Source organism: Rhamphochromis sp. 'chilingali' (genome assembly GCF_963969265.1).
Source record: "Rhamphochromis sp. 'chilingali' genome assembly, chromosome: 5".
Taxonomy (NCBI): Eukaryota; Metazoa; Chordata; class Actinopteri; order Cichliformes; family Cichlidae; genus Rhamphochromis; species Rhamphochromis sp. 'chilingali'.
In genome coordinates, this window is record NC_137932.1 from 19,713,696 (window position 1) to 19,725,565 (window position 11,870).

The 11,870-nt window shown below is 41.1% G+C and overlaps 1 protein-coding gene across 2 annotated transcripts in view; it reads right to left on the minus strand.

The window, feature by feature from the left end:
- The window catches only part of trim67 (tripartite motif containing 67), a 57,357-nt gene extending 45,794 nt beyond the window's left edge, over positions 1-11,563 (minus strand). For both annotated transcript variants that reach the window (XM_080883091.1, XM_080883090.1), the window contains exon 1: positions 10,723-11,563. In XM_080883091.1, coding sequence (XP_080739217.1) covers positions 10,723-11,520 — 798 coding nt within the window. In that variant the 5' untranslated portion in view covers positions 11,521-11,563. The remainder of the gene's footprint in view (positions 1-10,722) is intronic.
- Between the last annotated feature and the right edge of the window lie 307 nt (positions 11,564-11,870).

The window sequence follows — 11,870 nt, forward strand, 5'->3', positions numbered from 1 at the left end:
GATCTCCAGTGCCTATTTGTGCTTACTTACAGTTGGCATATGCACCACCAGCCTCAGAAAAGCCAAAGAGTAAAACTACAAAAGCAAAAAAGGTCTAAAAAGCATTCTGAAAATAAGCTTAGCAGCTGGAAGCCAAACAAACCACCAAACATTTGGCAGTGGTTCAGATCTCACCCCCTTGGTCAGGAATTAGCAGTAGAAGTGAAAAATGTTCCACTTTCATTTTTTTTAATGTTTCTGCTGACATTTTTTATTTCTTTTGATGTGTCTTAAATTCTGGCTTTTGGAAACCTTTCAAACTTCCCCCATCACACTGGCACTGTCCATACTTTCTTCACTTTGTGGGGAAATAAGACAGTAAGTCTAGCAAACAATGATCTCCTCAATCATTTCAGGCTAGAGAGAAAATTCAAATGATTCCTGAAAGATAAGAGTTCTAATGTTTAATTTTGTATCCAATTCACTAAATAAGTCCAGGTGGCCTGTACTTGAGTGATAAGGGGTTAATAAAAGCTGCAGAGATGGGATAAAGCAGAGATGTTCATCATGTTAGTACCCTTCATTAATGCAGTCAGGGTAATGCAACTTTATGCAAGTGTTATGACTCTCTTCCATTTCACTTAGATAGGGACTTCTACTGGCTGAATGTATGTATAACTAACATGGCTGCCAAGTGGAAGGACTTGATCAGATCTAGAGTTTAGATTTGTAGACTTTATTACTCAAACAACAATATCAAAAATCATCTAAAAGAATAAACATTTGATTAAGGTTACTGTGCAGCTGTTTCCCCACCAACCCTTTTTAGCTGCTTACTGTACGTTACCTGAACCTGAAGCTGAACATCCTTATAACAAAAGAAAGATTTGAGGAGGCACAGACTGGTCCACTCTCTTCTCATCACAAATGGAGACAGGGTAGAATCTGTCTCCACCTTCAGGTTTCTGGGCACCCACATCTCCACCAGTCTCACCGGGACCCACAACACCAACATCCTGGTAAAGAGGTCCAGGATCCTGGATCAGAAGCTGCTGCTGGCATTCAACTTCTCCTCAGTGGAGAGTTTACTCTCCTACAGCCTGGGTGTTTGGTACACAGGGGCCACAACTGAGAACAGTTCCTGTCCACTGTCTCAGGAAAACCAGGGACATCTCAGGTGACCCCTCGCACCCGTCCACCACCGTTTGACCCGCCTCTGCTCGGCGTCGCAGGTCAATCAGGTCCCACACCTCCAGACTCACTAACAGCTTCTTCCCCTGGGCCACTCGGACTGTCAAACACTGTCCCCCCACACCCTACCCCTGCCCACCCACCTCACCAATCTAAGCCATGGTCTGAGTAACCCTCATAACTCCGGCCACTCATACACAGACTCTATTCAGACCGAGTCTTTTCTTTGCACAACTTCCAGCTTGTTCTCTAATGTGTGCCTTTCTCTTGATTGCATATATTTCTCCTGTTTGCTATTTATTGCTGTCTACTATTCATAGTTTATTCCGGTACAGTTGGTGTGGAACACCCACAATTTTGTTGTACATGTACAATGAGAATAAAGGTCTATTCTAGTCTAGTCTAGTCATGCTTTTAAAACTAAATAAAACAATCTTGACTGGTCCGTTGATCCATCCATCCACCCCGACATCCCTCTGTTGAGGGCTTTGCTGCTCTAGAGCAGTCACCTTACTTCCTCTTTTGCTCCCTGCAACAATTATTGGGTAAAAGGTTTTTTTTTATTTATGAACATGAATGTCAGATGCTTGAGAGAACAGATTCTGTTCTCATCAACTGCTACTTAAAAACAGTCATTTGTTCATGAATCAGCCAGCACTTATTCTTTTTTTAACCTTAAAAATGGAAGTTGCAATCACTGAAAAACGTTTTGGTGAATAATGTGTTCAGAACAGCTTTTCTATTTTTAATACGATTTAAAAAGCTAAAGGTTTAAATCCATGTGTGTGAAGGCAGCGGTTTGATAAAATTGGGCTGTAAACAATAACAACAACTTAAGACCGAACGCTTTTTTTTTCTGACATATTCAGCAGATGATGACAGAAACATACATTTTAATGAAATTAATGCAGTGCAAAAACATAATCTTAAAAATGTAAAGCAGCATAATTGCAAACAGTATAACTGACTAAACAATAACAGAATACTGTTTCACCTTCTAAAGCTTCACACTTGAGATCTAAAAGGTTTTAAACAAGTCCCAGTAGCATGCCATTTAAAATAAAAATCCAGTGAACTGTAAGGGGAGGCAGATTTTTTTAACTGCTCACAATGCCAAGGGAGCGATGAAATCTCAGTTGTACATAAAGAGCCCACATCAATTACACCGATATTTTCCAAGAGACTCCCTGTGCATTGAAGAAGACATCTTAACATCTCAAGAACAATGAAGTTATTGTGATAAGAACTTCCTTGCCAGCATAGAGAAAGAAGCAAGCCCACACTAGAGGAAAAATGCAGCTACAGATGAGGCAGACAAGCAAAATACCATTTTGTTTAAGTACCTGACAGACACACTAATCCATACAGTCGTTTTGTAATTTCTAAAAGACAGTAAAAGATGGCAGACTGTCCAGACTGCAGCTGATAAGCTGGGAATGCTGCGAAGCAACAATCAAACACTGAAAAGCAAACTATATGATTTACAGTGTAAATCCAACTCTTTGCAACCCTGTCTCTACTAAATTATTATATCTAACCTTTCTGCACATGCAGAGCATGCACTAACATGGGCAGTTTATCCAAATGTTAAGTCTATACAACCATGTCCTGCTTGTATAGACTACTTGTGTCCTGCTTCATACATGGATATATCCAACCATAACTGAGGAAAGACAATACTGTAGATTTGTGCTTTGGAGCAATCACCTAGCAAAATGCTGAGGTTGGCAAGATTGCAAATTACATAGATCTAATTAGTAATATCTCTTATAAATCCAGTATAAATGCTGAGAGGCATCTTTTAATGAATGCATCGTGTAGGAATCCCCGCAAACTCTTGCTCTTCTTTCCTCCTGAAGATATTTAAAGTTACGCTAAAGCTACATAAATATCACTTTGAAGTTGAGGAAATGTTACAGTTGTTGTAGAGATATTTGAGCCACCTTTTGGCTTTCACTTTAATGCAAATTTACATTGCTTTTAGTGTTTGAAAAGCCCTTTTGCACCCAGGAGTGATTTGTATGAGAGGATAAAGCCTTAAGCTATGAGCTTGCAGCTTAGCCACATCCATAAACTATACAGACGTAAGACATAACAGCTAATTAGTACCAAGTTACACATCAAGAAAATACTAGGATTTTACTGATCATCGTGGATTGTCTGGAGTATCTGAAAATACTCAAAAAGGGGACAACACAACAAACGTGGTCAAGAAATCCAGTTCATTGACTTTAATTAACTGAGGTGAATTTTAGCAGACATCTGTTTTTTGGGGGGGTTTTTTACCGCTGCTTGACTCGGCACACCTGTCAGTCAAAGCACTCATGCCCCTAAGCCTTAACAAAAACCCGAGTGAGTGAGTTTAAAAGCATTCACCAATCATACAGGCTGCAAACATGCTTTTTCTCTGATTCACCTTTGGAGTATTTGTAAACGAAGCCATTAGAGAAATCAGTTAAAGAAGGCTACAATATAAAATCGCATCATTTTATGGCATCAATATCTATAAAACCTGCCATATCACTAAACTCTCACATGCCAAAAACTAAACATCATACCTTGTAGAATTATTGCTGTAATTACTTATACACATAGCAGTGTAGCTCTTAAATGTGAAGTAAATACTCAACATACTTTAAATTCAGACACGGAGTCAGTGTAATTGCAGTTTTTATTCCTTACAAAGAATATTATGTGGAATAGACACAAAAACATAGATTTTTTTATCATAGTGAAAAATATTTAGCTCCCTGTTCCCTTTTAAAATGTAAAATGATCTCCAGACAACACTGCAAGGCTAAAACTTACACACAACAAAAGAACCACTAAGCCTGCATTTCTGTTATTTTTTATATAATTAACCCCAGCACCCGAGCTGCTCTTTACTGGACTCAGCTAGGTCACAGTTACGCGTAAAAACCCACACATACACACACACACATATGAGCATGCATGAGTGTGTTTTCTGCTTGAATGATGAGAGGAAACTGGATCAGTGTGTCTTCCCTGCATTCCCTCAGCTAAAGTTCATCCGCTTCACTTATGCATATTTATGCTTTCTGAATGCGTGTCAATATGTGTGTGAGTATGTAGCAGTGGGATAGTCACCCCCTGAGGCTGCTGCTTGATGTACTTACTGTTTGATTTACAACAAACACAATCATGATCCAATAGTTTTTCTTGGCTTCCTCTCTACACGATAAACTGCAGGATTTATGAAAGCTTTAAATGCATATATGCTGCAAACACATAAAAAATGTAGCTGCGCTATGAATACTAAAGCAAAAAGCACAAATCCAAACGTTCACCCCCCTAAGGAATTTGGTCATGTGACATAGAGTTACTCACAATTTACAACTCATCCATCCAACCTTAATCATTTCAGCTATTCTGTTCATTGTATTTTTGCCTAAGACACATCTGTGCAACTACAAATGACACATATAAACTGACAGGCAGTCCATCTGTATTTAGCTTCGGTTGCACTGGACTAGCAAGGGGGGTCTTTAAACCCCAGTGGAGCAGGATTATTGATCCAAAAAGCAATCCTATCATCTGACCAGTTTAGGTTTACTAGTTAGAAAATGAATGACTTTTTCTTTTTGCAGTTTAGAAAAATGTATATATGTATGTTGTATATTCCGTTCCACCATATCCCTGGAGATCCGGTGACTGTGGAGGCTATTTGAGTTCAGTGAACTCACTGTCATCTTCACTTTGAGATGATCTGACCTTTGCGACATGTTGCATTATCCTGCTGGAAGCAGCTAACAGAAAATGGACACGCAGTGGTCATAAAGTGCTGGACCATGGTTAGCAGAGATACTCAGCTCAGCTCTGCAGTTTAAACGATGTTCAGTTGGTACTTAGGGGCACAAATTGTGCCAAGAAAATATCCCTCACACCACTGCACCACCTGCACCAGCCTGAACCACTGATGCAAGGTAGGATGGATTCAGGATGGATTGCTTTCATGCTGTTCACACCAAATTCTGACCATACTAGTCAAATGCTGCAGCAGAAATCGAGACTTATCATTCCAGGAAACGTTCCTTCCATGTTGGAGGGTTAGCACTGCTCCAGAAGGTAAATCACAGAACAACTCAAAACTTGCTATTATTAGTGGTTTATGACTAGTTTCTAAAAGATCAGTGCATTATTATATATCAGTCCATCCATTCGCTTCCGCTTGTCCTTTTCAGGATCACGGGGGGTGCTGGAGCCTATCCCAGCTGTCATAGGGCGAGAGGCGGGGTACACCGCTAACACATAGGGACAGACAACCATTCACACCTATGGGCAATTTAGATTTTTCAATTAACCTATGCCCACTAAGTGCAAGTCTTTGGACTGAGTACCCGGGGAGAACCCACACAAACACGGGGAGAACATGCAATCTCCACACAGAAAGACCCTGATGGTGGAATTGAACTCAGGACCTTCTTGCTGTGAGGCAATAGTGCTAACCACCGTACCACCATGCCACTGTGCTGCCCACATTATTATATAATACATTTATAATACGTTTAATATTCAGCTTTTAAATTTGGCAAGTACAAAATTGGTTGCATGATCGCCTCAGTTGTTTTTTGTTCAATATCATGTAAGCCACTGCAGACAGACTTGCATGCAAAGCACGACACTTCAGTTAATCGATCAATTTGTCTACAACAGACGGCTAATTTCCTCAGGAAAGCTCTCTTTTTTTTCATAACGCCCACTGTCCTTATGGTGCACAGAAAGAGAAACCATGTGAATAAGAAGAAGACCGGAAAGAGAAAGAGATGAAGGATGGTAGGAAGCAGGATGGCAACCAGATCAAGATATGCCCACTGAAACAAAACAGATGAGGAGGAAAAATTATGCCAGAACAAAAGCCCACTCTACGGTACTGACCTCACTGAGCGACACTTCAACACTCAACAGCCATTTCAGGTCTGCAACAAAGACGCACAAGACGCTGCTTGTTCCCTGCTCACGTGTGGACCGAGAGAGAGGACGACAGCCAGTCATCGATCTCCTTCAACGTGAAGGACACCGTATTAACTAAGTGGTGGCCATCTCTTATTCATACGCCGCTCGTCACTTATCGACACCCCCTCTCACTCCCGTAGTCTGATGGGATTTTCACGGTTTATTTATGGGATAGGACGATAGAGAGAAAGATGGAGGAAGGACGAGACGAGGTAGGGGAAGGTAAATGAGGGGGAGGGGAGAGTGTAAATAAGATACAGAGATGAAGAGGTAAAGTGAGGGATACAGGAGAAGGTGAGAGATGAGTGAAAGCCAAGAAGAGGCGAAGAGATGTGTGGCGGATAAATGATGAATGGAATGTCTGGAGGCTTCAAATCACACAAAAAACACAAGAGGCAGACTGAGAGATTAGTCCCAATGACCCACTTAGCAGGAGAGAGGCAAAAATGGCTTTTAGTTTACACAAATGAAATCGGAGTGCGAGGATGAAATGTTCTATTACTAACAGAAAGCAAGCTGAAATCTAAAAGGAGACACGGGCTGGATAAACATTCAACGCGTTATGGGCCTTTAAAAGTAGCTAAAACATTTTCTTAAAACTCCTTTACTTCCAGACCCTGAGGCCTTTTTTTTACCATAATGATAATTATCATAATGGTGATAACTATAAGACTAAACATTTTGACTCACGTATTAACAAATCCAACATTTCTTCAAAAACAATTTAAAAAAATAATGACGATACATGAACTATAACAGACAGCACTATCGTTTAGAGTTTACAAAGTCACGTCACCGCGTAGCCCGAGAGGAATGAACCTGAGTCGACCTCAACCCTGGATTTTGAAATTAATGAAAAATGTCATTAGGAAATGAAATAATCATAAATCAGTTTAATCATCCATTAATGAAACCAGCAGGCGGGTTTGTTCCTTCTTTTTTTGGCAGGCAGGGATGAATTTGGATAAGGAACAGTGTTGTAGGTTTTTAGCCAAACCTTGTCCCTTCTGATTGTAGAATGAATGAAAGTTTTACTCACATAAGATGAAGACGACTATCCAAATTATTACAAGCCAAGTTCAATGTCCTCCACTGCATTTTTCACTAACAAGAAGTTCTGAATTACTGCAAACATGATCTGTTTGAATCACATTCGGACCCTAATGTCTAGGAGGAAAATGTGATGCAAAAGTCCAAAATTGTCTATTTTTTTTCTTAAGTTTCAAAACTTTAGATTTACATGCAAAACCAAATTTGGTTTACTGTCTAACTGCATCAGTTGTTTGGATTAGAATCAGTTTTACCACGTTCATAAAGAAATATGATAAGACCTCCACTAAGTTAACGAGAAACCATTGATCGATAATACTCCATGTTGCCTTAAGTCCACAGGCTAAAGAGGGAAAACTCACCACCATCACTTGAGATCTGGCGATGGCACCACTGGGTGTTTGTAGCAATGCTGAGCAGAGGTTTGAGAAGGTTGCTGGATGAGGATTTGGTGCAAAGCCATGCACTGTTTATTTGCAGTTTGTACATAAGAAATTGCTCAATTTTTCTGATACAGTTACAAATATTTGCAGAAACTAAGGTTAAGATAACAAACATTGTAATCTCAGTCTGCTTTCTGTATCCTGCCTTACAAATCCAACAATCCCTGATGGATTGCTGTACAGCAAAGCAGGGTTTTTACACTATAGAGGAATTGTTCTCCTCCCCGAAAAAAACAAAATTCAAAAAACGTTTTAGCCAAAGCCAAAGAAAAATCACCAACATCCTAATCATTTAATTCCATCTATCCATCCATTTCTTTGCTTATTCAACATATTTGCTTATCAAATGGACAAAAACAACTATAAAGTAGACTTATTGCATTTACAGTACATGTTTAAAGGAAAAACACAAAATGGGTTTAGAGATTTCAAAAATAAATGTTTAGGCAGAGGTAGAGCAAGCCATTTAAATTTTTCATTTAGTCAAAACAAAAAATACTATATTAAAGACACATGTAGACACCATGCCACACATTTTGAAGCTTGAAGTTTGTTATTTTGGTTTTCAGTTCAGTTCTTTTTTATTTCAAACATATACATTCACCAACATTTCATAAAATCATTCCATACAGTTGTTTGAAAAGGAGTAGGCAGAAGTATATACTTATTTAGCCCTACCCCCTCGGGTTTACATCCTCATCATCTAAATTTGAACAACAAAAATGTATACAATGCCTTCTACTTAGAACATAACATCTCAAAAAAATATTTTCACATGTTCAACTAAAACTATATTTAGATTTGCTAATTTGCAGAAGAAAATAAACATGAGTTTGACTGCTGTCTTGGGTTAATTGCATTTTCTTCATTCTTATACTTATTTAATATTTCTTTTTTGAGTTTTCAGAGACTTGTTTATATGGATCTATCTGAGAAATTGAGAATACAACATGCTGCAAGCCTGTTGCACACTACATCACATCCTGCTTTACTCTTTTTCTCAAAAAATTGATTAGAATTTACAAAATGATCACCGTGTGGTATTAAATAAGGCTTAAAACTACCGACTGAGACCGTAAAATTATCAGGAAAATTAAAAACTAGTTCACGGATGACATAAAAAAGGGACTATTTTTTACACAATTAGACTTTCAAGAACATCCACCGGAGTTTCCCCTTGCTGGCCATCAAAAAGAATACAGGTTAACGATATTTCCACATTGACCTCACCGTTCAGAGCTGAATTTTCCATTCCTCTTTTATACACTTCTCAAAAAATGAAAGAAATTGGTTTTAATCTGAGTATAGCATCAAGTCAGTTAAACATCTGGAATATTGATCTGATCGAGTAGCAGAGAGGGTTGCTAATCATTTTTGGTGTTATGAAATTATCACTAGGTGTGGGGCAACAAGGAGACAGCCCGCCAACCCACCTCCTCATCATTTCTGATTTTTTCTTCACTAGTTTTTCATTTGGTTAGAGTCAGTGTCACATGAGGCAGGTTAATCATGAGCAAAGGTCTGGAGAAGCCATGGAAACAATACGCTTGTTCATTGTTCAGCGTGACCAGTTTGGTGGTGGGTCAGTGATTTTCTGTGGCTTATAGAGATATTAGGAATAAAATTGTTGGACCCATTGTCAGACCCTAGACTGTGGGTGTAGTGGGTCCTGGGTTCTTACCTGTGCATGACAATGCCTCATGTGAAAATATGGAGGCAGATGCTGGAGAATTAAGGCACTGATACCACTGACTCACCCCCACACTCCCCTGACCTAAATCCAACAGAACACCTCTGGGATGCCTCCCAGATCTGGTATGAGATCCCCCAGGACACCATCCATTGTCTCATTAGGAGCATGCCCTGACAAGGGTCGGGCATATATAAGCACATTGTGACAACAAACTACTGCATCTGAGTACCAAGTTTTGAAAAAATGGACTAACCTTAATTTTTACACTTTGATTTCTGAGGTGTTTTTGAATTCAGTCCTCTGTAGGTTGATAAATTGAATTTCCACCAAATGACGTGGCATCCTTGCAATCATAACACTCTGTCCAGTCCATATCATTAGAGATACCCAGCATGATATATAGTACATCATCAGCTATCGTCAGCAGTCATGTTTTCAAGAACAATTTTCAAATATACAAGTCGAGATTTTTTAAAATGTAAACATTTTCCTTCAGACTGAAGTAATTGCCTTAAATTTATTCCACATCAACAGATATGTTTTTAAAAAGTGTAGATATGCTAATTATTTACTTTATAATTCACTCTCTTGTCAGATTATAACCAGCCACAGACAGGGAAACATTTAAACTCATGACTTGAGCTTCTTCATCCCAGCGCCTGAGGAATAGCGATGACCTCCTCTGCCTACACTCACCATCCACATCATATATATATATATACATTGCAGTGCAGATGTGGGGCAGTAACGCTGTGCGACCCTTCATGTGATGACGCATGTTGCATTCACACACATACACAGTGCACACAGAAGCACACTGGGCTTTGACGCCTACAGTAATTATGTTCTGATGAATCACTGCTATTTCGTTTAGTTATTCCCACACACTCACACACACACACTCAGCACAGGATCACACATGAGTGTTTTCTGTTTCTGTGGAAAACATGATGAAGTATGAAGCAGTCATTTATAGATAGATAGATAGATAGATAGATAGATAGATAGATAGATAGATAGATAGATAGATAGATAGATAGATAGATAGATAGATAGATAGATAGATAGATAGATAGATAGATAGATAGATAGATAGATAGATAGATGAAAATGTTTGAGATGCTGATCATCAGCTCAGGGCACTTCGGGTAATGGCCTCTGGTAGCCTCTGTGTGTGTGTGTGTGTGTGTGTGTGTGTGTGTGTGTGTGTGTGTGTGTGTGTGTGTGTGTGTGTGTGTGTGTGTGAGAGAGAGAGAGAGAGAGAGAGAGAGAGAGAGAGAGAGAGTAATGAATCAGCTCTTTGGGATTCAATAGTCTAATTATTAGTATGAGCGCACTAACAGAACCTTACGGCCTTGACTCTGTGGATGTTGTGAGTGCGTGTCCACTCACTTTGTGTTGCTTCCACATCACGGCCAGCGGTTTGACGTCGTGCTTGGCGTGTTTTCCCTCCTCCAGACACTTCATGCACACGGGAGCCTTGCAGCTGCTGCAGTACATACTGAAGTTTTCCGCTTCGTGATCCACGCACGTCGCCGGTTTCCGCGCGGTGGCGGGCGGCTGCTGACCACCGCCGCCTCCGCTAGCCCCCGCTCCTGCCGCCTTGTTTGGCGGCGGCACCAGTCGGTGCTTGGCGAGGGGACCGCGGGACGGGTGGCATCGCTGCTGGCAGGCGTTGCAGTAGTAGACGTCGCACTGCTCGCACATCACCGCCGCGTCCACCGGGTTGCGGTCGCACAGCTGGCACTTCACCGCGTTGGAAGATGAGGAGGAGGCGCCGCGGGTCTGTTGGTACCGCGCCACGATGGCCTCCAGCAGCCGGTTCCGAGGGAAACCCCGGAGCCCCCGCTCGTCCAGAGAGACGCTCCGGTGGCACAGCGGACAGGTGAGTGTGCACTGTCGGTGGGGGATCGCAGGCGGAAACACCCGCACCCCGTTTGGAGACTTGAGCTGGCACGGCGTGTAGGAGCCGTATCCGCTGTCCGTCTCGCTGTACAGACTCATCTTGTCCATGTCCAGGTAGTCGTAGTCAGAGCTGCCCGAGGCTCGGCTCTGCACCGGGGTCTCCCCCTCCGGGGTCTGGACGGTGATGTTCCGAGCGCATCCCAGGCAGACGTTGTGGGAACACGGAAGCAGGATGGGGTCCTTGAAGAGAGACCCGCAAACGGGGCATTTCAACTCTTCCTCCATCGCTCCCGTCTGTGTCGGTGGACCGGAGAGGGGAAGCTGCTTCTCCGAGAACGCTCCAGCACCGAGTGACTGGACAGCTCCCCACACTACTTTGCGCATGCGTAAAGAGGGGCGGAGATTGTGATCTGGGTTGACTGATCGAGCTAATTTGGAGGATTTGAAACGCCACATATTTTAGATTATTATGGTTGGTAAAGAGGATCTCTGCTCCTTTTCTCAAATTACTTTGATTTGACATATTTAAGCTAACGCTTCAGTTATGTAATTCACTTCTTTCTTCTTAATTTTGTCCACAACATTGGTTTATTTTCTAAGATTACTAGATAGAAAATGATAAGAAGAAGAATTTG